Consider the following 25684-nt stretch of genomic DNA (forward strand, 5'->3'; position numbering starts at 1 on the left):
GGTATTTCGAGTACCCTTAGGTCAGGTTAGTAGTCGATTTATCACTTCTCCCCTATGTAATTAATCACGTCCCCCTGCACCCCAGTGCTCGCCGACATTATTACATTCCAACCACCGTATCTGAGATTCTTCTCTTTTCTTTTCTTACTCTTCTCTCCTCGATTTTTGTTCTTCTCTTTCCTATCTATCCGCAACTTTGTTTATTCTATTGGGCTCTCTCTAAGGATCCCGTTCTGCGCAGGGGTCCCTATTCCTCTCCCGAGCTTGCTTTGTTGGATGGATAATAAACGAAAAAGGCAATAAAGTGAGAAAACAAAGGCGATATTACATCGAATCAGATTGCTCATATCTGAACGATATTGTGTCTCGATGTCTTTCTACTGAGAACAAGGCAGAGACTTGCGAAGGAAAGATTCTGTCACTTTCTTTGCTTATCTACCTATCTTACCTTTCCTCTCTCCCTTTTAGTTACAGTAGCTTGTTCAACTGCAACAACCTCATCCTCATACATTGTCACTCATCGTCTTCCTTTCCTCCCATTGCACGAAACTCGCATAACCAAACGAAACCCACTTTCGGCAGATCAGCTTCTTCACTATCGCTCTCACTCAAGCTGAAACGATTCTCTCTTCATACCTGATCACCCGCCGCGTCGACGACTCTACCATAAAATCCCTATTCTCAGTCAAGCTTTTGACAAAATTCTACACCATTTCTCATCGAGTCTACCAAGGTATCTTTTTTCCTTTTCTTTCACAAGCTTAGGTACCTTACTTTTGGTAGTATCCAGAAGCCAAGCCAAGCCAACCAAACCAAAGCAGAGCAGACCGTCTGCATGGTTCGGTTCTCGATCTGGGGTTAATAATAGATGCCACCCTCGTCTTTCTGACCCGCTTTCTTCCTTTCCCTTCCCTTCACTTTAACCATTTGCATCTACAACACATTTCCGTAGGACATCAAACCAGCCTCTGATATTTCACCAGTGTCAACCGCTGGCAAACCCTAATATCCCCTTCTCCTCACTTCACTTGGTTTCTCTTCTCGTCGCTTGTACAAAATCCCATCCTCTCTACCATGAACACAAAAAAAGGCAACGGGAGGACTGTTGCTCTCTCCAAGCGAAAGGCTCAACCAAATGCTCTCGAAAAGTTGGGTGATAACCCAACAGAAGACGAGATCAAAATTGCAGAGGCCAACGTTGCACTCGCTGAACTTGAGGAGAGAGTTGCCGATGTCAGAGAATCGTGGGAGACAGACTCTCTGTTTGAAGATGCTTTCGATGAGTTGAACGCTGATAATACCGTGGCCGTTGATGGTGAGTTTGTCTAGTCTCATGCCCCATCCTATTCTATCCTATCCTGAGATCGCCCCAACCTATGCACTCTACTCCAAGATTGCTAACCATATTCTCCAAAAAAAAAAAAAGACCCCCAAAGTGTGCACACCTGAAGAAGCTAGCAGACTTCGTCGGGAGCTCCGAGAATATGGTCCAACAGTCTTTTGCCAACGCACTGTTGATGCTGGTCACTATACCGCCAGAAAGCTCCTCAGCGCCTTTGGCATTCGTCCTCCTCCCTTCCTGGAGGGTCAGCCTGATGATGCGTATTTCAGTTTACTGTCGCTCGCTATTACGCGTGAACTGTCTAAACGCGCCAAGCTTCTGCGTCACAACACGGTTGACGATGCTGTCGACCTGATCACTAAGAGCAGCAACATCATTCTCATCACTGGTGCTGGTATCTCTACATCCCTGGGCATTCCTGACTTCCGTTCCAAGGGAACTGGTCTGTATTCCAAGTTGGAGCACCTTGGTCTTAGTGATCCTCAAGAGGTTTTCGACATTAGTGTCTTCCGCCAGGATCCCACCATTTTCTACTCGGTGGCCAAAGACATTCTGCCGAGCACGGACCGGTATACACCCACTCACAAGTTCATTGCCATGCTCCACGAGAAGGGCAAGCTCTTGACCAACTACTCTCAGAACATCGACAACCTCGAAGTCAAGGCCGGTGTTCCCAAGGACAAGCTCATCCAATGCCACGGCTCCTTCGGAACCGCCACTTGTGTTCAGTGCGGTTACAAATGCCCAGGAGAGGCCATCTTTCCCGAGATCAAGGCTGACAAGATCCCTCGATGCCCACGCTGCGTTCAGACTCTGCGCACTACTGGCGGTGCGCCTAAGCGTAAGCGGTCTGCGGGCACAGAGAAGAAGCGAAGACGGTGGAGTGCCGATAGTTCCGACGAGTCTGAGTATGACATCCCCAGTGCTGGTGTCATGAAGCCAGATATTACCTTCTTTGGCGAGGCTCTCCCCGATGAGTTCTCTCGACGACTAACCGAGCACGATCGTGACAAGGTTGATCTCGTCATCGTTATCGGCACTTCTCTCAAGGTTACGCCTGTATCTGAGATCGTTTCTTGGCTCCCTGCCAATATTCCTCAGATCTACGTATCTCGCCAGGCCGTCAATCACATCAATTTTGACATCGATCTCCTAGGCGACTGCGATGTTGTTGTCTCTGAACTATGTCGCCGTCTGGGCTGGCCAATGGTGCATGAGATGGTTCCTAAGGATCAAAAGGTTGAAGTCCGTACTGAGCCTGGCTTTAAGAGTCGCCACGTTTTTGAGGAGCAGAAGGCCAAGAAGTGAGAGCAACTTATTGAATAATTTTCTAAGGAGGCCTTGAAAGACACTGCATTTGTGCGTTTTTATAAGATTTTACATTCTGTGCTGCAAGCGGATGGCATGGCGTCTAGAGGATCGGATACGATGCCAACAAAAAATGGATGAATATGGACGGAGTAAGGGTGTTTACAGAACTGACCGTCTGTTGTCTTTTCTTATATGTCAGAGTTTGACTGTTTTTTTTATTGTTTTTTTTTTAACCAACTTTCCTCGACTTAGATATATATGCGTTTCTCATCCCTGCACCTGTCTTTGATCCCTTTTCTAGCGACATTTATGTATAAAAGACAAACTCGTGGGCTTCAATATCTTGGACCGGGACTAATTTACCGACAACTCAAATGAGATTTTGGGGTGATGAAAAGAATTTGGTGCAGATGTTGAATTGAGCTAGAGACAGGGTGTCAGGATGTGTTAGAGCGCACGCATATACATCGTAATACAGACATTGAAGATTCACGAATAAACTACCAATTCAATGGTCTACCTGTGCCTGGATTCAAAAGTTCCATTTTATAACATTAGCTGCGTTGGTGATTCATCATGCGGTCAGGAGCGATAGTTCACACCAGATAACTATGCTCCGAAGCTGAATGAACGCCTTCATAACAAGAATGCACATCAAAGATTGCGAGCTTGCTTAATTGCATGCATCAAAAATGAGTCCAGGCAGACTCTCAGCATTTCTCCACGACACAGAAGTCTAGTCAAACAAATGTATTTTCGATCACTCTCAGGTATCATAATAACAACTCGCCTATAGTAATAGTATGTGCTGTTTCTATCCCAATAGTAGTCTTGCCATGTTACCGAATGGCCTTGTGGCTATGGCCATCCCCATGCCACACTAGTCAATTATCCGTGATGGTACTACAAAGCCAACTCTATATCCAGCCGTTTGCTCAATGCTGTCTTATAATACTGTCGTAGATTTCAAGCCTAAATCAGACTCTCATATTTATCCAATCCCGACTTTTGTCCCATGTTGTTCTGCGTTGTGTTCTGTGTTGTGTTGCTCATCGAACTCATACCACTCCGGTTTGTTGTTGGTGGTGGGGGCATTGTGAACGAAGAGGAAGTAGTAGATGTGTTGCCTGGTGGCGGTGGGAGCGTAAATGGCGGTTGCCGCGATGTTGAGTTGAGAGACATGTTTGCCATCGAGGAGCCCATGTTGCTGGTAGACGCACTAGTACCGAACCCAGAGGAGCTTCCCCATGGGCTGGGTGTAGCTTTGGCGGCAGCAGCAGACCAGTTGATAGATGAACCGGATGTCGAAGCAGTCAAAGGCTGCTGTGGAACCAGCGGTTGTTGCTGAAGTTGGGTTGGAGGTTGGAAGGATTGGCTCGGTGTGGGCTGTAGTGGTTGACTGAACTGAGTAGATGACGGTGTGAGAGCCTCGAAACGGCCTAGATCCGGTGTTACGGTTCTGAAAGACGGAGCCTTCTGAGCTGGAGGTTTTAATGCAGGGTTATTCGTAGGTGGAGGTGTCGACCATGAGAATGTAGGCGCGGGGGTACTCGATTTCGATTTGGCTGGGTCATCCCAACTGGGGGTTGCTGTGCTCGACCTAGGACTACCCATGCGTCCTTTGACGAGATTCTCAAAATCGTCTTCTGTAGCTCCATTGCTCTGATCAAAGGTTGTACCAGTGACACCGCCAAATGCCATGAAGTCTTCGCTTGGAGCAGCAGCGCCGTTGGAAGGGCCGCCAAGTTCTTGAAGTTTTCTTGTCTGCTCGTCCTCAACCCTTCGAGACAAACTCTTGATGAGCTCCATGAAACCTTGGAACTGCTTCAAATTGAGCAGTGGGCCCAAACTCATGCTCCAGAGAATGGGCAGAATTTCCATCGCAACAAATTCAGCATCAGCTACTGAGCCCACGACCCGTAGTACGTTGAGGGCTGCCATCATAACGGCAGGTTCCTTCGTCTTGATCACTCTGATGAGTGGGACAATCTTCTCCTGCATAGTGTACTTGTCCAAGGCACTCGAAGATGACGTCTTCTTGTTTTCCAGGCCATTGAGCCCGTCGTCTTCGCCATTATCGTTTGTTCCGCCGCAAAGAATTACAAAGGCTCGCAGCCCGCGGACTTTAATAGCAAGACTGTTCGTCTTGCTGAAAACAGCGGCAATGACTGGGAACAGCTCATTTTTAATTGTGCTGAAATCGAGCACCGGTAGTACGACAGGCAGACTGCGGAGAGCAGCATCAACAATTGAGTGTGTCGGGCACTCAATTGCTGCCATTATGACCGGGAGCATATCTAAGGAAATTAGCACCATGTCAATCGGCTTTTCTTGATTAAACCTACCGTCTTTAAATTCTTTCCCAGAGCAGTTGCTGGAAATGGATGAGATATGTTCAAGAACAACCATAAGACCCGCGTCCCTGGCTGGATCTTTCTCTTGTGTCTGCTTGGCGTTGACTACAAAGATTTCTCTCAATGCTGGACGGACCTTCTCACTGAACGCCCTCTTGGCAGACGGTAAGAGATCGAGGATCTTGAAGACGTTTTGCAGAATGAGCGAAAGAAGATCTCGATCCTTGAGCTCCTCTATCAATGCCGGTAGAATCTTCTTCTCCATCACAGACTTGGGAAACGAGGGTAGCACCTTGTTAAGACCTCGCATGAAAGAGGCCTTTTCGTTTGCAGTCTTGGCGGGAAACGAATCAAGAAATCGAATCGTAGACACAAGAATGTTATCGAAGTACTCGCTCTGTTGAAACTCGCGCGCCGTCATTCGCTGAGCAGGCCGTCTTGTGATGAGTCGAGGCAGAACATCATGCGAAAGTTCTCTAGGAAGAGGCCGTGATGAAAGGTAATTATTACTGGCGGATGGAACGCTGGAAGATGAAGAGAACAGTCGCTTGTATGTAGATAAACTGCCGTGGCATTCAAGAGGAGACCTATGGGGTGAGTTGTATAGGGCGACCGACATGAGTCCCAGGGAGAACATGTCCGCAGAAGAGTTAAGATTGTTGTCGACTACAAAGTCGGGCGACGAATAGTCGAGGTTGAGTTGCACTGCCTTTGGTAATCGGGGATCCATATTGAGGACTTCATACAAGTTAATTCCTTGAATAGATGTTGGCTTGTCAGACCCCTCCGGGGGGCTAGCAAATGCTAGTCCGCTGATCTTCCAATCGGACTGTGATATGTTAGTCGAGTTCCCATGAACAGCTTTAGAGGGCATGCCTTTGCGTTGATGAGAACTGCGTCTGGAGTAAGGTTGCCATGGACGATACCGGCATTCTCATGTAAGAACTCGAGAGCCTTGCTGACTTGGAGCAAACCCTTTTGAATCTCCAACTCATCGATCTCGAGCTCTCTTCGCCTCTTTGTCCCATCTGCATCCTCTGTCACATATCGACTCGATCTTCCACCGGGTCCTCCAGCTCGTTCCTGTTCGTCTTTCTCCTGCAGTAAACTGGACAATGAAGCTGTGACGGATTCCGTCACGAACTGTAAGCCTCCGCCTCTTGTCTCCTCCACTGGTTCCACCAACTCGAGAATGTTGGGATGCCTGAGCTTCGCAAGACTCGACGCTTCCTTCTTTAACCGCTCGACGACTTCCTCGACCGTCTTCTTGAACGAGGCCGCACCGGAGCGGCCCAACGAGCTGCCATGGCCATCTAATGATTTCCGGTCAAAGACAAAGACACTGTATGGCTTGCCGGTAGACTTCTTCTTCGCATCGTATATCTTCCAGGGACCAGCCGTCGAAGTCGGTGCTGAGGAGATGGAGTAGTTGCCTGTGATATTGGTGGCAGAGATGGACTTAAAGGCCGAGGAGAACATGGTGACAGCTCTCCATGGATCGCAAACGTTAGGTCGAACTTAAAAGGGGTCGCAAGTCGCAAGTGCTGCGCTTAGCCGCCGCTGTTGTTGTTGGAGGCTCACAATGCGATATTCTTTGGTGGCGACGAATACTACAAGGGTCGACGATCGCTTCGCTTAGGCCGCAATAGGATTGGGAATGGAAATGACGTTGATCGCGATGCGCATTCTCCATGTGTAGGGGTAGCCTCGCGTTGACAAATAACCCACGTATCCTTACCATCAGGGAGCCAAGCCTAGCTGCCCCACGATAAGCTGATAACGCCTGGGCAGCGGCGGAAGCAGCTCCAGCTGCTGAATGTCAGATCAGTCCCCCATTGAACCCCTGTATCACTAACTTGATAGGGCGTCGACAGCTGCGTTCGCGGAACTTTAAGTGACTTTCCCAGGCGACTCATCCACGGCCCAATGCGGTTGTGACCGCCTGGAGACGGCTGTCCCTGTAAAGTACCTCGGGCTCACTTTGCAGCGAGCCTATTGAGTCGGTCAATTTGCAATCTTTCTATCATGAACCTCCGATACAACTCCGACCATAGACAATTGCCCCTAGTACTTAAGTTAATATCCCACCTACCTTAGTCTCGACACCGAAGGTTATTGCTCCCCATCTGTAAAACTTTACCTTTTTGTTCTTCAGTTTGTGTTGCATATATAATTCCGCCAATTCAACTTTCTACTGTCAATTGACTTCACAAACGCATCAATGATGAGACCGTTGCTTGTCCGCTCCGCTTTACGGAGCGCTCGCATGTCGAGCTTGAGACCGCTATGCCATGCGCAACGGTTCAGCATCAAGGCTGAGGCTGCCTCGACCATCAAGCCTCTGGGCCTGGATGCTTCAAAACTCAGCATTGAGAAGACGGGGAAGCCCAAGGGCCTCAGCAAGCCCGAGGATCTCGTCTTTGGACGGGAATTCACAGGTGAACGAATCCCCCACCAGATGCGCCCTGCACAAAAGCTGAAACTTTGCCAGACCACATGCTTGCGATCGAATGGAATCAAGACGAAGGATGGTTGGAGCCCAAGATCACACCCTACCAGAACCTCTCACTCGACCCTGCAACATGTGTCTTCCACTATGCTTTTGAGTGTTTTGAGGGTATGAAGGCGTACAAGGACAAGGACGGCAAAGTGCGACTCTTCCGACCTGACAAGAACATGGCGCGACTCAACAAGTCTGCTGCCCGTATTGCGCTCCCCACCTTTGAGCCCCAGGCCCTCACCGAGCTCATCTCCAAGCTCGCTCAGCTCGACTCCCGCTTCATCCCTGATAAGCGGGGATACTCCCTCTACCTCCGTCCCACCATGATCGGAACCCAAAAGACACTCGGTGTCGGACCTCCCGGATCTGCTCTTCTCTACGTCATCGCCTCACCCGTTGGCCCTTACTATCCTACCGGTTTTAAGGCCGTCTCGCTCGAGGCCACTGACTATGCTGTTCGTGCCTGGCCTGGCGGTGTTGGTGACAAGAAGCTGGGCGCCAACTATGCGCCCTGCATTGTTCCCCAGCTCCAGGCCGCCAGCCGTGGCTTCCAGCAGAACCTCTGGCTGTTTGGAGAGGAGGAGTACGTTACTGAGGTCGGCACTATGAACATGTTCGTTGCTCTCAAGAACAAGGAGACCGGCCAGAAGGAGCTTGTGACTGCACCCCTTGACGGAACTATCCTTGAAGGTGTTACTCGTGACTCTGTGCTCGCGCTCGCTCGGGAGCGTCTTGAACCTGAGGGCTGGAAGATCAGTGAGCGCAAGTACACAATGAGGGAGCTTGCTGAGGCTGCTGAAGAGGGCCGTCTTCTCGAGGCCTTTGGTGCTGGAACTGCAGCTATCGTCAGCCCTGTCCGATCCATCTCATGGAAGGGCAAGCTCGTTGACTGCGGTCTTTCTGAGCTCGAAGAGTCTGGCGAGATCGCCCTCAAGATGAAGGAATGGATCGAGGCCATTCAATATGGTGATGAGGAGCATGAATGGAGCTACACTATTTAGAGTGGTTGTGTATATGGCGTTATATAGCGGCTGGGAATAGATAGATCGGAATCAAAATAATTACGCTCACGCTCAGGTTTACGAGAACATCATCTGCTTTGCCACAATTGCTTGTTAGGGCTCACAATCAGCGAAACTAGCAAAGGTCAGAGGTTGTGTCACAGCCCCAACTAGACAGACAGTAATACCTCAAGACCAAAACCTCTAGCAGTACCATTCTTCAAATGCAAAATAACATGTACAATTGACCGGATTTCCCCCTGTCAGTATGTCGTAACCTCCGCTTAGTTCTTCTTGTCCTGCTTGGATGGGTCGGGCAGGATTCCCTCTTCCTCTAACCTCCTTCGTGCTTCCTCAAGGGCCCAGGTAGAGACACTATATAGCCGTTAGTAGACGTCCCGCATCAGGTCTCGGCCAGAATTTCGCCATTGGCAAGACTGAATCCGCCCAATATGATATGTATCCTCCGAGTGCAAATCACTCACGTAGTATCGGGCTTGAAGGCGAGCGCAACGGCGGTGGCGGCAAGGCTGCCGAGAAGAATATAGGTAGGCCACTCCCAGCCCTCGGGCTCAGGCTTCTCACCAGGCTTGACACCCCAGAGCCAGCCGGTAGGAGGATCGAATTGGTGCTCGCCGCCGCCTCCTTGTCGTCGGGCGGACACGGAGAAACCTCTGGAGGAGAGGGGTTGTCGAATGCAGCGTGCAGCGCGCAGGGGCGCGACAGCAGCGCGGATAAAGGTCATGTTTTACCGTATCGTCGAGATCTCGAGGTGGATTCGATTCGGCGATGAGATGGCGTGGGGGGATATCAATGGCTGAGTGACGTTGTTGGGCGTGATGCTGGTTGTTTGATCTGAACGGATGCGTACCTACCTAGGTAATTGTTGAAAGTCGATTTGATAGGTTCACGTGACCCGGTAGTCACAGCACCCCTGTTGGGCTAGTCACTTTGTATATCCTCGTCCAATCCCATCCGAGCGGATAGAAGGAGGAATGGGATATTGAGCATAATCAAGTATTGTTATTTATTAAGTCAAGCTTGGGTGTATCACTAGAGCACAGTTGATCTGAGGTTATATGTCTGTCTGAGTGTTTGAGTTCCGCAGGTGCTGCAGTACCAGAACATTGGCCATACCTAAAACCTCAGCACAATTAAACTACGTGATGAAGTCATTCATGTGCAATTTCAACTCAATGAACGCAGTGGCTGATAAGATATATTTCACAATCTCTACTTACTTATACTTGAAGACTTCTCCTTTCACTGAAATCCCTGCTTCTCAGTCCGATCCCAGTCTTGGCAATAGTGATGCACGGCCTTGTCGATGCCCAAAAAAAAACATGATCTATTCGAGACCCAATATTTGGATCCTGCATCATTCTTTGGGATTCTGCGGTTCCCCTTTTGGACTCATTTCGTCTCGAGTCGGTCTGTTTTTTGCATTTCTCTTGCAAGCGTATTCATTCTAGAGCATTACTTTCCATTTCTCTATAAGTAAATCCGGAGTAATTGATGACGAAACAATCGCTTCAACAATACCGCAACGAACATACAGTACAGCCACGGAATTACTTATGGTCTCAGCTCATTGACTTCGATTACCTTTCATTCTCCATTATATAATTCAAACCGACCCTCCCATGTTCGACGGCTACATAATAGGTGGTAACGTCAGCACGGTTTGGTTCTCTTATATACCATCAAAACTGCATTAGTCCACTAATACCTCTCCCCAAAATGGATCGTGGCCGTCAACGGACTCGAATCACGGGACCTCCTCAAAATGCAACTCAAATAGCTGTCGAGTCATCTGTGGATGATAGTCCAAGTCTAAGCCCTACCGGGTTAGACGTGAGATTCACCCTGGACCATGAACCTCGTAGAGGACGCTCTATTTCGCCTGCTCAAGCCTCTCTCACGAGGCCAAGCTTGGACTCTCGAAGGAGCCAATCGGTCATGAGCATAATGCAGATTGATCAGATTATCTCCGATGATCGAATGAACATGGAAACGTATGGGGTCGCTGAGATGCGTGATGGCTTCTTCGACGCTCTCTTCCTAAAACCGGACCCGATAGATCCAGATGAGATTGTTGAACAGTCCAAAGCTGCTCTGCCTAAGGAATTCGAAAAGAGTCACCCGTTATCAGCAAAGCACTTTCTCCCAAGGCAGCTCCATGAGTTCAAATCAGTAACGCGCAAAGTTGCTACCACTAGAGCTGGCATCCAGCTCCTCAAGTCGTTTCTTGCCTTTTTCATCGCCTATATCTTATGTCTAATACAGCCGGTCCACGACTGGCTAGGCTACAATGACTACATCATGGTGGTGTCTACGATAATAAATCATCCAGGTCGTAATTTGGGTTCTCAAGTTGATGGTACAGTAGGAACTATCATTGGTACTGCCGCCGGCCTGGCCTGGGGCTATGTTGCCCATTTTGATTTCAGAATCAACGAATGATGCTTTAAAGGCATACGGCTGGATTCTTATTGTCGTTTCCGCGGTGTTCTTTGCGGGCATTGCCTTGACACGTTCAATATTTATCCGCCTATACCAGACTGTTCTATGTGCAGGCATAGCCCTTGCGTTTACAACACTGGGCCTGACTGATGGTAATGCTTTCACCTGGCACAAGCCGTTGCAATACGGAATTCCTTGGCTGTTGGGTCAAGCAATTGCACTGGCGGTAAATTGTCTCGTCTTTCCAGATGCCGGCAACCGCCTACTGGCGGTCGCCTTTCATAAGTCATTCAATGCTATGCAGGTGAGTCAAGTTCACTTGTTTCTTGTTAAAAGTCATACTAACTACTCAGGAATCTCTTGTTATCCCTAGACCTACAGATACAGGACTCAGGAGGCGTCTTGCCAAAACGTTCATGGACATGTCACTTGCTTATCGAGATATGAGAATTGATGTCACCATCACTCGCTTCCGCCCAAACGACGTCCGAGAGCTTCGTAATTCAGTGCAGGGTGTGGTCAGGGCCCTTCTCTCCATGAATACGGATACGGACCTTTTCGAGGACTGGTCCGAAACTCTTGAGATTACTGTTGCAGATGACGCGGGAAGTGAATCCGAGGTGGAAGATTCTGGCCGCAAGGTGGCTCGGGCTCTGTCGGGGCCTACTAGAGAAGTCATTGATTGTATGTCAGAAGGTGTGAAGACATGTCATGCTGCACTCATGGATATGACAGGCTGGCGAAAGTACTTTGGTCCTTCTAAGGACGTTTCGTCTGATCTCGTTCCTGTTCAATTACGCATGCAAAACAGCCTTGCGGCCTTCGATACTGCGGAAGATCATCTCTTGAGATCTAACGACAGGCCCGAAACGTACGCCGATCACGGACAGGCTGTTGAATTCCTTGTGTTCGCGAGACATGTCCGCGAAACAGCAGGGACTGTTGTCAACCTCATGGCCACAGTTCAGGATATGCATACCAACTCTAAAAGCATACGCGTCAATCTTCCTGTATATCCTTTCGGGAAAGCTCTATACAGAACCAACGCACAGGTCAGACATGATCGTGGGGGCGTCACCGCCGGAATGTATAGAGCGACATTTGCGGAGATCGCAAAACTGATAGAAACGACAAGATCACCCGAGAATCATCATCCTCGTGATAACTACGAGGCGGTCACTGAACCAGAAGACTGTACAGTGATCGAGTCGATCATTCATGGCAGTCCTGCGGTGCATAAAGATAGGTTGAGGTATAAGTTATGGAAACTTCTGCGCCGTTCCCAAGGGTTTGAAGCAAAGTATGCAACGAAGGTTGTCCTTCTCCTTTCAGCTCTATCTCTTCCTTGTTGTTTTGAAAGCGCCTATGTCTGGAGGACGCTTTATGATGCATGGTGGGCTGTCGCGATGGGATGGATCATGATCCACCCTCGCATAGGGGGTAACATTCAGGATTTTTTCACTCGTGCTTTTGCAGCCGTTCTTGGTGCTGCGTGGAGTGGTGCGGCACATGCAGCGAGTGGTGGGAACCCATATATTCTTGCAGCCTTCGCTGCTATATACATGATTCCCATGATGTACCGCTTCACTCAGAGCACTCACCCGGTACGTTTAATCTTTGACTTCCAGCCTCCAGGGCATTGCTGACCTGAATGAAGCGATCCGGTCTTGTTGGCTGTTTGTCTTTCGCCGTCATCTCTCTCACTTTGCGACACGACACTCTTGGACCTTCCATTGCACTGCAGGGTGTTTATAAGGGCCTGGTATTTCTTACTGGCACTATAGCACCTATCGTTGTGAATTGGCTGCTTTGGCCCTTCATCGCTCGACACGAACTGCGGATCGCACTATCATCAATGATTTTATACATGAGTATAATGTACAGAAGTAAGTCTCTCATTTTTTCTCTCTGAGACTCTGCTGATTGTCAGACGTTGTTGCAAACTATGTTTACTTCGACGAGGGTAAGGATCCGACCCCTGAGACTATCAGACGATCTGAGATGCTCGAAAGTCGGATGCGTGAAGGTTTCGTTAGAATCCGACAACTCCTTGTCATGTCGCGTCACGAAATTCGCCTCCGGGGTCCTTTTGACCCAATTCCCTACTCGTGTCTCGCTGCCTCATGCGAGCGATTCTTCGAGTATCTCATCGCTGTTCGACAGTCTGCTCTCTTTTACAACCCAAACTACATCCGCGATAATCCCGTGGCTGCTGGGCACCTACATAGCTACCGGCGTGATGCAGTGGCCGCTATCCTCGGGAACTTGTACATCCTCGCTGTAGCATTGCGATCCGAGCGCAAAGTTCCTGTAAGTATGGAAGCTCACATGCCATGGCTTCTGCTAACAACCACGAAGCGCTATCTACCGAGTGCTGCTGCAGCAAGAAAGAAGCTCCTTCACAGAACCGCCGAGCTGGCCAAGGAAATGGAGGAAGATACCGAGGGATATGAGCTTGAGCGGCAGAAGACGTGGAGTGATATATATAGCTACTCATACAACGCAAGTCTTACTGGATGTGTGGCCCAGTTAGAAGAGTTGGAACGGTTCACGAAGCTCATAGTAGGAGAAAAGAAGTGAGTCATTATTCACATTCGCAGGATCACTGTTAACAAGAGCAGGTTCGAGCGCCCCGCAAAACCCATAGAAGAGGACGATGAAGATACTGATGTATCGCCCGAGCGGCTTTGATTGATCCTCTATTGGTCTTATCCTATCCATGCAATGCAATGCTAAACCAGTTCCGCTAATCAAACATATGCGCCGTTGGTCATTTCGTTCAAGATGTCCCTCGTGATAAGCTTCCCTTTCAATAACGCCTTGTCGCTAATCCTGGCCGTTTTCGGTGAACGCCTACGGTTCTCCTTTCCAGAAGCTTTCTTCCGTGGTGATTTAATCCTTTGCGTAGGGCCTGTAGCTGTGATCTGTGTACCAAAGTCCTCAAAATAATGGTTCTCAAGCGCATTGGCGGGCATCTCGTAAATCCAATTCCGGTCCTCCATCAAAGATATGAATCGACTTAGCATACTGTCGCTGCCGCTACCCTTGAGTGTCGATTTGCTCCCAACAACGAGGAGCTTCGTTTTGGCTCGTGTGAAAGCAACATTTATTCGTCTCCAATCCTTCAACAGGTCTCCAATATTGCACGCTTCATTGCTTCGCACGAGACTGAGGACAATCACCTCCTTATCTCGTCCCTGGAAACGATCTGTTGTGTGCATCTCTACTCCAGAGAACACCTTGAGCTTGTCTTTGAGCATAAAAAGCTGTGCTCGGTAGTGTGTCATCACACCAATTTCAGAGTCTGGAACTCCAACTGTCAAAAGGCTGTCAACGAGCTGAGAAACGATGCGGACTTCAGCTGAGTTGACGATTCGTTTGCCCTGGGCTTCTTCACGGACGGGAGGTTGGATTGTGTCAGTGTTAATGAAACGTACGCGCGCCTCGCTATCGAGAAGGTCATATAGCCAGCATCGATTCGGACCAGGGGCAGCGCAGAACGATCGGGGAGTTGCTGCATTGATGGTTGATGCATCGTAGTGTCGCTGCATGAGAGCCTCCATTCGTGGAACTTCAAGTTTCCACCTTCGAAGCTGCTCTGTACCGCACCGAAGTCTTCCATTATAGATGAGAGTGTTGCTCAGAGTCATGATATCCTCGCACATACGATACTGATGCTCTAGGTTGACGACCGATTCGGGATGGGTGTCGGACAAGAGTTTGAACAGGCTGACATCGAGACCGCCGTCGCGTGCTTCTTCGTTCTTTACCACGGGAGGGAGCTGATTATGGTCGCCAACAAGGACAAAAGTGCGAGCCATTCTGATCGGACCAGCGCAGATGGGCAGTGTAATTTGTGATGCCTCGTCCACGATACAGTAATCAAAGGAACGTTCATGGAAGACAGAATGGTTGATACCAAGACATGTCGTTGCAACGATTGGTGTCCCGTGCCATGCATTCTTGATCTCATCGAATGATTTCATTGGATGGCCTGCAAGAATAGCGAAGTCCTGGACGTCGGGGTGCACTTTGGCCGGGGCACCCAGACGAAGGATAGGTATTTTGTCAGCCTTGAGTTTTAGCAGAATGTTGTCCACAGCAGTATGTGTATGCGAGGTCAAAAGCACACTCTTCCCCTGAGATGTCAAAGCACGGATGATATGAGCAATAGTTGTTGTTTTTCCAGTACCGGGCATTCCAAGAACAAGTGCGTAGTCTTGAGCACTCATGACTTTTTCGATGGCGCGATGTTGATCAACATTTAGGCTATCTCGATCCGACACGATGTACTGAGTTGGCGCAGCCTTGAATATTGGTGCTTCTAGATCAACGATCAGTCGTCGAATTTGCCGCGATCCCACGATATCATCTGCCATCATCTGGACGAGGTTGTTGCGAACAGTCGCCATTCCGTTGCTGAATTCATCTTGGTCGAGTCGATACCGAATAGGAGCCTCTTTGATTTTGCCTGTTGCCTCATCCTGGGTCGCCCCCTCGTGGGCAACGTCCATAATGCTAGCAAAAATCTGATTATCCCTCTCATCAAAGCCAGGTTGTCGAATGCGGGCATTATGAAGTCGCCTGTCAACTGCAACACTGATTCGTTGCCTCTTGACTGCTGTAACGTAGCCTATAGCCAAGGCGAAGTGGCCCTCCTCGTCAGAGACCACAATTGGCTCTCCGACTGACAACTCGGACTCTAGGAATGAGAATCCTGAAACTTGAACTCGCTTGACAAAGGTGTAGTGGTATCGATTGATCCTAGGGTTGTCCGTGTCGACTGAAGCTGAACCCTCTTCGATGATGACATCTGCAAAACATCGAGATTTCTTTTCTCGTTCAGTACTAGTCATTGTCCATAACTCTCTTTTGGTTTTTTGGCTCTCCTTCTCTTCTTTGGTCAGTAAATTCTCCCACTTGATGAAGAATTGTTGATGATGAGGAGTCAAGTGCTTGACGATCTCATCAAATTTCTCATTCATGCCACTCGACTCTCCATCTCCGTCGTCAGCGAGTCGATGGTAGATAAAACACGATGTCTTGGCGTAGCATTTCCCACACATGTGCTTGCTCTTGAGCATTGGTGGCAACTGGACACTTCTTTCTCGAACATAGCATGCTAGTTGATTTCTTTGCATGATCATGTGTCGGAGCTCGTGTCGGATTGCGGGAATACGCATCGTCTTGGATGTTTCCATATAGTAGAGGATTCCATACGCAATCTCAATATCGTAGCGGTCCGATAAGAGCAAAGTATAGAGTGCCGTTTGAGCCATATGATTACTGTTTGCATGTTTACCCGTCTTGACCTCAAAAGGCACAGTCAAAGTCCGAATATCATTTCCATCCTGCATTGCAACTTCAACGGTTGCGTCGATATTGCCCTTGAGTCCGTACATTGGAGACCATACGTGTTCCTCAACATCCAAGAGCTTGGTAACGGCCATATTTGCCTTTTTCCCGTTTCGGTCTTCAACTACCGCATCCTGCTTTGGGCGGGAAGATACGAAAGCGCCAGCCCAGTAACTCAGTTCGGTCATTTTGGATTGTAGATGCTCTCGAGCCGAAGGTATGCCAACTTTGATAGTATACAGGTCCTCGACATGCTTTTCTGTTATTCGGTCGATGACGGCGCATAAAAAAGGGAGATCCCACTTATTAGCAAGAAGGGCCTCTTGGAAGATTTCGTGTAGCATTGTTCCATAGATAAGGGGTGGTGTTGGTGGACTGGTGGCCTTGACTCGATCTTGCAGCACAGCACGGCGCATGCAACCGAACGAATCAGCCACCACGGTTGCGGATATAAGTTGATCAGGGTGTAGAATAAGAAGATTTTGGCCATCGTCAATGATACATTGGCCTCTTAAAGAGAAATCGCCTATAATGTGAACGTAGGCTTCTGCGTGGGCCGGTGTGTCAAACCATGAGGCCCTCAGGTGAACCGTCTTTATATCTTTTGAATTGTCGGCCTGGATGAGAAGAATCTGAAGTTGCGAATCAGTAATATTCGAGCATGGTTGTCGACTAATTTACCTTTTCTGGCCGTGTATGTCCGTATTGGTCCGTATACTCGCCCTCCAAGACATTCGTTACCAGGTATCGTTGGATTGTTCTTGGTTTCCGGCTCTACCTGTTACTTAGCATGTGGCGGATCCTCCTAGGTTGTTCGACGTACGTCTCCGGAGCAGTTCTGGGCTGCTTGCGTTGCGGCCAGTTCTACGGCTTCAAAATCAAAGTCTCCGCCAAATGCGTCGCCAAATTCATCATCCAAGTCGTCAAGTTCTGTCGTTGCTGGAGCCTGTGATACTTGTTGAGAGTCCGCAGTAATTAGATCTTCTGCCTCGTCGAAGAAGTCATCGTCCAGGTCGTCAAATTCGTCCAGCTTGCCGCCAAAACTTTCTGGTGTTTTTTTATCGTTCTCGGTTACCGGATTGTTTTCGGCTGCTACTACCTCGGGTTGCTGATTCGCTTCCAATTGAGTAGTGTTGATGCTGGCTTCAAGTTGCATGATGGTGTCGTCGTCAAATTCGTCAAAGTCATCATCACCATAGTCCGAGGAAGCAGGTTCTGGATGTGGTAATTGAACTGGAGCTCGAGCCGGAACTTGGACATGCTGTTGCGCAGGGTCTTCTGCAGGCGTTTGAGACCTGGCTCGGGTTTTCGAGAGGCGTGGAGAGCCACTGCTAGTGGTGTATATCCGTCTTTTCTTAGGAGAAGGAGATTCTGGAGCATCTTGGGGCTCCTCACTTGGCCCGTTGATGCTACTAGTCACCGTATCGAGCAGTGCATTTACCATTGAAGACTTGGATGCCTCCATCTCTTCCATCTCGGTACTCAGGCGACTACCTGACGTTGATCTTTCTACCCTTCTCCTCTTGGGCCAATTCAAACCACAACTTATTGCTCGTCTGAGATTCGTTTCGCCAACCGTTGCTTTTGATGGCCGCGGCGAAGACGACACCATCAACTGTGCAAGTGCAGGGTTCGCAAGTCCTAGAGGACTACCAGCGTTGTCGGTTCCGTTTAGCGAGTATCGGTCCCATAATTCCAGTGTTGGATCCGCGTGTGGTGACTTGAGGGCTTGCGCCAGCTTCCTGACGTTTACCGAGGGTGTATTGGACTTGTCCGCTACCGGAGACGAAACAGGCGATGAGCTCCTAGCACGTTTTCTTGCTCCTTTGCGGTTCAGCATGGGAGATAATGCTGGCATGTACAATGTATCCTGTCTGTTGTCCCAGAGAAGCCGATCATTCGGCGATGTCGTCGTGTCATCTTCGGTACCACCTGCAGGTTCGAGCAGCTCTTGCCAGGTCAATCGAGTAGCGGGCGTCGTCGTTGTATCGTCCTTGGTTCGGTTGCTTGATACATTCTGATCGTTTTCTGTGCTCTCTGAGGCTGCTTCGCCATTCACGGTGTGATACTGAAACTTATTGAGCTTGTTCTTGGTCACCTCGGACACAGGCTGGAGTGCCCGGGGTCTTGGTGTTTGTTGAACGGGGTTGCTCCTCGATCGCTGCCATGGCAAGCGCTGTAACCGTTAGTGATGCTCAACTTTGTGTCTGTATATAATTGGATTTTTCCATTACCTTAGTTCGACCAACTTGATCCGAGTAGGATTTTTGTAGAGGCATTATACCTACCGGGGCTTGAACATTCCGATTTCCAAACCCGTGAAGTAAGGTGATAGTGGGACATTTGAGTTGAAGTGGAGGAAGTAGTTAGACGCGTTTAGTTAATGGGCAAACGCGTCGCGATGTTCGCGACCCCTTGCAGCTGTTGTTGCCAGGTCACGTGGAGAAGCTTTTAGCGTGGTTGGAGCTGCAGCGCATCCATGTCATCTCCAAAGCTCTATCGAAGCTACGGAGTACCCGACTCCACCATTAACGAGCCCGGGCATGTGCGTCAGTGGACGAGGCTTCACAGCGTCACCATTTTTGGTCCCGCCAAATCCGTTATTTGGTGATCTCAAGCCGATGAATCAGTGAAACACCACCTCAAAACGCTTACTCCGACTCTGAATCACTGTGCTTCCGAACTCAAGAAACCCAGTTGCGATGAATTCTCAGCCCAATGGTGCTGGTCCTGCCCAGTCCCGCGAAAGCTACAAACACTCTATGGAAGAATGGCGCCAGTCGGCACTCGCCCAACGCAACCAATATGAACCCCGCGTCAAAGAACAAGTCACTCGATACTTTCAAGAATACTCTCCCCCCTTTTACGCCTCTGTAATTGGCTACCGTCGTGATTGGAATCTTCTCGTTGCGACGTCCCGGGTTTCTGGCTTCGCTGCCACTCTGGGTCGAGATCTGGAGGATGTGGAAGCAAAAGCCATTGCCGAATATACCCTCGACAACATACACACCAACGCCGGTTTAAAGTGGCTGAGCGTCGCACTCGCTGGATACATGACCTATCGTGGTCGCCGTACGTGGCAGTTCCCCTTCTATAAGCCCAAGCTCGGCGGTCGATTCAACCCAAATGAGGCTACTAGCATTTTCACCAACAAGAAGATCCGTGGAGCTTACCCTCGCGCAACTTGGCATACTCTTCGATTTACTGCCTACGCCGCTGTCATAATGCTCATGATTGAGCCCGCATTCCGGGCCGTCAGTTTCATTCGAACCGAAGCTGCCATGACAAATGATCCCCGCTTGGAACAGTTCACCAAGGATGCAGCCGAGCGTGTCAAGGACGTAATGAGCAACCCAACCATCTCAAGAGCACCTTTTACAGGTAGGGATGTGCATAAAAGTGATGAGAACGACCCTTGGGCCAGTAATGATTCAAGCAACACCACCTCTGAGAGTAGATATCAGCCCACCCCGACCCAGTCCTGGGACAAGGCGCAATCCTCGACCACAACGCAACAAAGTCAACAACCCAATGACGATTGGAGCGTTCTAGATGATGATGACGATGCTTCACCAATCGCTGCCTCTTCCCGCAATAAACCAGCATCTCCTCCTGCTGGTTCTGCGTGGGAGCGCATTCGACAACAATCACAGGGGCCGCCCCAGCAATCTGATTACCAGTCCCGTACCTGGGCTGCCCGTTCACAAACCGGATCTCAGCCAGAATCACAGTCTGGCTGGGGCAGCAGGTCCGCTGGTAACTCCAGTGACAGTTTTTCTTTCAGCAAATCGGATGAGGAAAGGGCAGTCGCAAAAGAACAGGCGCAAGACGAATTCGATCGACTTGTTGAAAGAGAAAGGAAGGGCGTGGATCAGGAGAAGGCCTGGGGGCGCAAGTAAAGTAAGCATTGTACAAAAAGCCTGCATATGACCTTGTATGTTTTTTTCATGTAGCACAAATGGACAAAGCATAATTCAATAAGCGGTGCCACTGTGATTCATTTTATTTGATAACGCTGCATACAAATTCAATTCTGATGACATTGCCAGCTCGACCATCTGAAATATGCCCATCTTCCCCTTGATGCGCCTGCTATCATTCTGTTGTTTACTGCTTAACTTCATCAGATACGGCAACAGGCTCAACTGCATCACCTCCCTCCGTCTTGTCCACAGTGGTCTCTAAGATACTCTCACCGGCTGTGTTCGTGACAAGACTCTTTTCAACTTGGATAGGTTCTTGTTCACGCTCAGGCTCAGGTTCTTGGAGAGACGCCTCTGGAGCAGACTCTGGGGAAGGTTGCACGGCAGGTTGCTGTGCAGGGAGCTCATGCTCAGCTTCTTGAGGCAGCTTTCCTGCTGCGGGTTCCGGATCCCTATGCACTGGAACTGATTCAGATTCAGGCTCTGATCGGAGCTCCGGCTTGGGCTCCAGATTAGGCTCAGACTTCGGTGACGGTTCTTGAGTAGTCACAGGCTCAGCGACCGGCTCCTCGTTCTTTTCCACCGCTGGCTCTGGTTCAGAAACAGGAGTCTGTTCGCCGGATACTGACAGGGAGCCCTCGGGATTGATAGACCAGAGAGTCTGGGGAGTAGAGAATGACAAAGAAGGACCTGAAGTCTGCACGGCCGGCGCAGCGGGGCTCTTTGCCGGAGCTCGACGCTGTGGACCCCGGGCTCGACCCTTACGAGCATCCGAAAGCGGGGCCTTCTCCTTCTCTTCCGTCAAATCCTCTTGCGGCTTGGTATCCTCCTTCTTGGGAGCCTGGGGCCCTAACTTGAGACGCTTGTTCAGATCGCTCATAAAGCCTGCTTGAAGAGCGGCAATCTTGCTACCGGCCGGTCGGCTAGGCACGGGAGGCTTCTGTTTGGGCTCTGCCGAGTCTCCTGATGAGGCTTTTGTAGGTCGAGGAGGAATCTGAGGCTTTGGCTTGTCAGACACGGGAGGTTTTGACTTGCCCTCATCGCTTGTTGTATGCTTGGGCTTGGGTCGCTCTGGAATTGCAGGACGATCCTCAGATGCTTTTCTAGCCGGTCGCTCCGGGATTGAAGGCTTGTTCTGCTCCGTGAGTTCATCCTTAGGTTCCTCCTTAACCTCGGGTTCTGGGGTATCAGAGATGGTAGTCTCGTAGAGCTGGCTCTCGGGAGCATCTTCCCAGATATCTTTGCTGGGGAATCGTTGACTAGCAGAAGGTCTCTTGTTGTTGTTCAAGAAAGAATCAGATTCCTTTGATTCGTACCAGATTGGCTTGTCATGGTTCTTAGGGGGTTGAATATCCACTGGACCGCTGGCCTCTTGCTCAGCAAGCTCCTCTTGTCTCTGAGCAAAGATATGAGCTGGGGTTTTAGGACGATCCATCGCGGATGATCGCCGTCGAGGCTCCTCTGTCTGCTCTGTCTGTTCCGCCTGATCAGGCGTCGAAACCTCAACAGTGAAGTGCACGCTGTCTGGGGCATCCTCCCAAATATCCTTGCTAGGGAAATGGTGTCGTGCCTTGTTGCCAGGTGCTGGCTTCTGAGCTTCCTTCTTACCCTCTTCAGGGAAAAGAGGCTCATATTCTTCCACGTCGTCCAGAGAAGTGGGAGCAAATTCTTGAGAGTCATTGTTCTTATATATGCTGGTGGGTCTGCTCTTGGGTCTGCTAGACCTGCTCAGAGGTCGACTCGTTGGTTCCTCCAAGTCACCGCTACCTCGACGGTCGGCGGGAGGATGAACAGCAGGACGCTGACTGTAAGAAGAATCATCATTCTTGACTTCGTCGGCAGCCAAAATTGGTGCAGTGTATTCATGGTCCTCCTCGTCTACAGCAGGATCCTCGTTACCATACGAACGGTACTCTGGGTGCTTAGGATCGTCAACGTGCACAGTATGTTCACCATCGGGGCCAGTGATCTCCGACTTGAATGACAGAGGCTGAACCTGGCCTTCATTGGTGGAAGCGGGTCGGGGAGAAAGGCGGGAAGTATATTCTTCACTGGCCTGGAAGCCAACTTCATCAGTAGGCGTAGCCTGATAACCAGATGTGCCTGCATCTCATTAGCTAGTGCGAGCACAAATAGATTCGCAACTTACCTAAACCGGTGCCACGAGATCGCGTGTCTCTGACCAGCTTGTTCAGGTCATCCCTGCTCATGGCAAAGTCATTTTGACGGTCATGCAGAGGAGTCTGATGTTCCCTCTTAAGGGCTTCAGGATGCTTCTCATAGTATTCCTTCTCGAGTTTGTCCAAGGGCGCAACACCATGGCCGTGGAGGCCGTAGCTGCCCGGAGGTCCACCACGAGAGCTGTGCTTGCGATGGTGGTGCTTCTTGAATTCCTCAGACCCAGGGCCAGGCGAAGGGGCCTGAACGTCACCAAGATGAGGGTTCATGGGCACGCGCTGGCCGATTTCGGGAATCCCATGCTCATCCTCCACCTCAGGACGGCCATCACTGACCGACACATTGGTGCTAGACTGCTTCTTGTTGCCCTGCGTAGATCCAGGACGGCCAATGCCAAATTGTGCTGCCTTGTCGGAGTCGGTGCGGGTAACAGCCTGGACACGCTGCTTGGCGCTTTGCGCTGGCAGGGAAGGCTTGGGCGCATGAAGCTTGAGGTCCTCCGCAATGGTACGTGTTTGTTCGGGTGACGCAGCTCTGTTGTCGGAGTCGGCCTGGACCTCTTCAGGCTTGACTTCGTGGGTCACGGCACTGTACTCAACACCCTCTTGGCCAATCGAAGGCATTGAAACGCTGGTTGGGCGGTTGATTGGGTCCTGGTGAGCATCGTTGGGGTTGAATCGGGCAGAAATGGGACTTTTTGAGGAATGCCCTCGTTGAAAGGTGAGGGAAGCGAATCGATCGGGATTGGGAGATATCGAGCGGTCAAATCGTTTCGATGAAGGACGAGGTGGAATCTTGGGAACATTGCCCTGGGCATCGTTCTTGTCCTGGCCCTTAGCCGGACGGGGAGGAATAACGGGAGGTTGTTGCATGGCGGCAGCAGTCATTGTTGTTATTTAGATGCTCGGAGGAGCGATTATAGAAAATTGACGAAACAAAACAAGAGAGGTATCATGTAAGACGGGCTGTGTGATGATGACCTGGGGCGACGAACGAATGGTCAATACTAGAACAATTAGTATAAGTTCGAACAACAAGTGTAGAGCCAAGGCAATTGGAGGCTATAGCACGAGTTGGAACTTATCCGTGACAGGGGCATAGACTGGTATTTAAAGACATTTGTTGGCCTCGATCCCAGTCTAAAGTCCCATCAACACGATTCCGTCCATCCATGTGCCCGTGCCGTGCCTGTAGGTTGTACCTGTTGCCGGTTCCAGCTGCAGGTATAGGTAGTGCTGTATGTACAGTGCTGAACCAGCCCCTGGGTTTATCGGATCCACGGTTCACGAGTTAGAGGCGCCACCTGTGAATGGATCCATTGCTATCAGAAAGCGATAGAAATCCAATGCCACATACGGGCACACCCTGCTGCGCCCACCAAGTGTTGCGCCCGTCACACACCGATTGATTGATCTTTTGCTCAGGGACGAAAAAACTTACCAATGGGGTTGCCGTGATTGGTATTGATTGGCCCAGGCACAAGCAGTACAGATATATGTAGTATAGTTCAATACACACTAACAACCGGCTTTGGTTGGGGACTTGAGGTGCCAGATAAGACGAGACGAGATGTACAAAAGCTATTATGTGCGCATTTTCAAGCTGGCAGCGGGCCCGACTAAGTCAGTGTATTTATATCCCATACTCTGGCCTCAAATACAATACAAAATGGAACGTCCAGGTGACAGGAAGTGCCACCGGAGCTGGTGATTTTTGTTCGTCGTCACTGGTTGTGAAAACAGGGATGGCGATGGCGCCAAGTCGGACGGTGCGAGGCGTTTCTGATCAACACTGTAGCTAGATCGTGGATTGTTTTGAAGAGTTGAAAAGATGGAGAATGCAAAGAAGCTGCTCTATTCTCGACGATCTTTGAGTGGGAGTTTTGATTCAGTTTTCAGCTGCAATTCGTGTATTCTACTCATGTAAGAGTACGAATTGAGTACATTTTTAAACCTCATCCCATTGTTGACCTCTGTTCTGAAGCTTACCTCAAAGCTTTCCCAATAAAGCATTTTCGTCACTTGCATGGCCCTGGATACAGTGCCCCCCGCATAACGATGATACCACAGTCCAGTCCCATGGAAGTCCCTGAATCTGTCTGTCTGTGTACGGTTCCAGAGTCTACGATTGTCCTTCTGTCCAATCCAATTGATGAAACTTGAGACGCGCGGTGCGACACCAAATCAATGCAGGTGTTCGTTTCTGTCTTAAAATTATGCATGCAAAGGTAGCTTGGTCTTTTGGTGGTCAATATATCATCATACGAAAGAATCATGAGCAAGGTACCTTATTAGTACTCACTCACTCCGAGTCTCTCCCAACAGCTCGCTCCCGCCGACCCGCCATAGTTCATCATGGCGGGGATCTCCTGCAGTCTATTCCCCACCAACCGATCGATGCTACAGCCGGCTATTTTCTTCCTGTTGACGCTCCCGTCCATAAGAGGTCAGAAGAATGACGCTTACTCGACGGCGTGCTACTGGACGGTACGGTGAACAAACCTGACGGTCGCCTGACCAGCTGGAACGGAGCTATCAAACCATGCATTGCAAGTGAAAACGTTGTTGGTAAGAGACCACGAGCCCCTTTGTTGCTACGAAGTGAGGTGCTGTACCGTTCGGAGTCAAGTACTAGGTATCGTGGCCCCCGAGGAAAATTGGAGTCTCGGTTTGAATCAACTAACAAACGTCAACAACGATCTCGTTGTATTCGATATTTTGTACTTCTTTCAGCTTCCGTGTTGTTGTAAAATAGAACCAGAAGCAAAGGCTGGTGCCAATGATCGCCCACCTGTGATGGAAAAAAAAAACTTTGTTTCCCCTGGACATCTTTCAGTATCGCGACCCTCCAGTCGAATCACAACCCATCTGACCCCTCCACCCTGTACATGATGCCATCAGACCGAGAGGTTTTCCGCAGCTGGGCCAAAAAGGTCCGTTCTGACGCCATCTCCGTAACCAGAGCTCCAGTTGACCGGTCCGGTTACCCTAGACATTGTCAAGTCTTGTATCGCGATGAGTAGAGTATATAGCATTGTGTTGTTCTATGATTCATTCTAGAATCGTAATGTATTGTCTTTAAACGTATGATAGAGGAGCACTGGTTTTGTGGAACGCCATGGCACGAAAGGCTCGTTGGCGTGAAAGCATGCAGAATTACTTGTAGTATTCGTATGGACGTCAAAGAGGTCTCGAATTTAGTAAACCTCAGGTCGGTTCAGCCATCAACCAAATTCAAACTAGCGTTTAGCAGAAAGA

General features: G+C 49.6%; 9 protein-coding genes across 10 annotated transcripts; 4 read left to right on the forward strand and 5 right to left on the reverse strand.

Annotated features, from left to right (window-relative positions):
• Positions 1 to 159: 159 nt before the first annotated feature.
• FVEG_04063 (NAD-dependent histone deacetylase SIR2) lies at positions 160 to 3171 on the forward strand. 2 transcript variants are annotated; one of them, XM_018891761.1, is made up of 3 exons: positions 160 to 733; positions 784 to 1315; positions 1427 to 3171. In XM_018891761.1, exons 2-3 carry the CDS (start codon positions 1313 to 1315, stop codon positions 2648 to 2650), a joined length of 1227 nt encoding a protein of 408 aa, XP_018748331.1. In that variant the 5' UTR covers positions 160 to 733; positions 784 to 1312; the 3' UTR covers positions 2651 to 3171. The 2 variants fall into 2 exon arrangements, with proteins under 2 accessions (XP_018748331.1, XP_018748330.1); XM_018891760.1 differs by having other exon boundaries at positions 160 to 1315.
• A 191-nt stretch (positions 3172 to 3362) lies between these two features.
• Positions 3363 to 6782, reverse strand: FVEG_04062 (SCY1 protein kinase). The gene is made up of 3 exons (XM_018891759.1): positions 5884 to 6782; positions 4999 to 5836; positions 3363 to 4950 (listed from the first exon to the last, which is right to left on the reverse strand). The coding sequence occupies exons 1-3, from the start codon at positions 6484 to 6486 to the stop codon at positions 3626 to 3628; spliced, it is 2766 nt and encodes a 921-aa protein (XP_018748329.1). The 5' UTR covers positions 6487 to 6782; the 3' UTR covers positions 3363 to 3625.
• A 244-nt stretch (positions 6783 to 7026) lies between these two features.
• Positions 7027 to 9359, forward strand: FVEG_04061 (branched-chain amino acid aminotransferase). Its single transcript, XM_018891758.1, has 2 exons — positions 7027 to 7445; positions 7499 to 9359. The coding sequence occupies exons 1-2, from the start codon at positions 7229 to 7231 to the stop codon at positions 8506 to 8508; spliced, it is 1227 nt and encodes a 408-aa protein (XP_018748328.1). The 5' UTR covers positions 7027 to 7228; the 3' UTR covers positions 8509 to 9359.
• FVEG_04060 (hypothetical protein) lies at positions 8038 to 9393 on the reverse strand. Its single transcript, XM_018891757.1, has 2 exons — positions 8994 to 9393; positions 8038 to 8883 (listed from the first exon to the last, which is right to left on the reverse strand). Exons 1-2 carry the CDS (start codon positions 9251 to 9253, stop codon positions 8793 to 8795), a joined length of 351 nt encoding a protein of 116 aa, XP_018748327.1. The 5' UTR covers positions 9254 to 9393; the 3' UTR covers positions 8038 to 8792.
• Positions 9394 to 9888: 495 nt separating this feature from the next.
• On the forward strand, positions 9889 to 13749 carry FVEG_04059 (hypothetical protein). The gene is made up of 6 exons (XM_018891756.1): positions 9889 to 11275; positions 11325 to 12575; positions 12629 to 12857; positions 12902 to 13281; positions 13330 to 13547; positions 13593 to 13749. The coding sequence occupies exons 1-6, from the start codon at positions 10937 to 10939 to the stop codon at positions 13660 to 13662; spliced, it is 2487 nt and encodes an 828-aa protein (XP_018748326.1). The 5' UTR covers positions 9889 to 10936; the 3' UTR covers positions 13663 to 13749.
• Positions 13722 to 16742, reverse strand: FVEG_15394 (DNA replication ATP-dependent helicase Dna2; the record flags this gene model as incomplete). Its single annotated transcript, XM_018904518.1, has 1 exon — positions 13722 to 16742. One exon carries the CDS (start codon positions 16740 to 16742, stop codon positions 13722 to 13724), a length of 3021 nt encoding a protein of 1006 aa, XP_018748325.1.
• A 110-nt stretch (positions 16743 to 16852) lies between these two features.
• FVEG_15393 (DNA replication ATP-dependent helicase Dna2) lies at positions 16853 to 18605 on the reverse strand (the record flags this gene model as incomplete). Its single annotated transcript, XM_018904517.1, has 3 exons — positions 16853 to 16873; positions 17150 to 18502; positions 18561 to 18605. The coding sequence occupies 3 exons, from the start codon at positions 18603 to 18605 to the stop codon at positions 16853 to 16855; spliced, it is 1419 nt and encodes a 472-aa protein (XP_018748324.1).
• A 221-nt stretch (positions 18606 to 18826) lies between these two features.
• FVEG_04057 (hypothetical protein) lies at positions 18827 to 20365 on the forward strand. The gene has a single exon (XM_018891755.1). It carries the CDS (start codon positions 19029 to 19031, stop codon positions 20223 to 20225), a length of 1197 nt encoding a protein of 398 aa, XP_018748323.1. The 5' UTR covers positions 18827 to 19028; the 3' UTR covers positions 20226 to 20365.
• A 68-nt stretch (positions 20366 to 20433) lies between these two features.
• On the reverse strand, positions 20434 to 23314 carry FVEG_04056 (hypothetical protein; the record flags this gene model as incomplete). Its single annotated transcript, XM_018891754.1, has 2 exons — positions 20434 to 22352; positions 22399 to 23314. The coding sequence occupies 2 exons, from the start codon at positions 23312 to 23314 to the stop codon at positions 20434 to 20436; spliced, it is 2835 nt and encodes a 944-aa protein (XP_018748322.1).
• Between the last annotated feature and the right edge of the window lie 2370 nt (positions 23315 to 25684).

Source organism: Fusarium verticillioides, chromosome 2 (assembly GCF_000149555.1).
Source record: "Fusarium verticillioides 7600 chromosome 2, whole genome shotgun sequence".
NCBI classification, from domain to species: Eukaryota; Fungi; Ascomycota; class Sordariomycetes; order Hypocreales; family Nectriaceae; genus Fusarium; species Fusarium verticillioides.

Bases quoted from the DNA above. Each gene is read 5' to 3' on its own strand.
- FVEG_04062 (XM_018891759.1), bottom strand. From the start codon at position 6,486: ATGTTCTCCTCGGCCTTTAAGTCCATCTCTGCCACCAATATCACAGGC. The intron at 5,837-5,883 runs GCATGCCCTCTA...AACATATCACAG, and splicing joins CAGTTCTCATCAACGCAAAG to TCCGATTGGAAGATCAGCGG. The intron at 4,951-4,998 runs GTAGGTTTAATC...TAATTTCCTTAG, and splicing joins TGGGAAAGAATTTAAAGACG to ATATGCTCCCGGTCATAATG.
- FVEG_04061 (XM_018891758.1), top strand. From the start codon at position 7,229: ATGATGAGACCGTTGCTTGTCCGCTCCGCTTTACGGAGCGCTCGCATG. The intron at 7,446-7,498 runs GTGAACGAATCC...AAACTTTGCCAG, and splicing joins CTTTGGACGGGAATTCACAG to ACCACATGCTTGCGATCGAA.
- FVEG_04060 (XM_018891757.1), bottom strand. From the start codon at position 9,253: ATGACCTTTATCCGCGCTGCTGTCGCGCCCCTGCGCGCTGCACGCTGC. The intron at 8,884-8,993 runs GTGAGTGATTTG...ACGGCTATATAG, and splicing joins GCCTTCAAGCCCGATACTAC to TGTCTCTACCTGGGCCCTTG.
- FVEG_04059 (XM_018891756.1), top strand. From the start codon at position 10,937: ATGTTGCCCATTTTGATTTCAGAATCAACGAATGATGCTTTAAAGGCA. The intron at 12,576-12,628 runs GTACGTTTAATC...ACCTGAATGAAG, and splicing joins TCACTCAGAGCACTCACCCG to CGATCCGGTCTTGTTGGCTG. The intron at 12,858-12,901 runs GTAAGTCTCTCA...GCTGATTGTCAG, and splicing joins CATGAGTATAATGTACAGAA to ACGTTGTTGCAAACTATGTT.
- FVEG_04057 (XM_018891755.1), top strand. From the start codon at position 19,029: ATGAATTCTCAGCCCAATGGTGCTGGTCCTGCCCAGTCCCGCGAAAGC.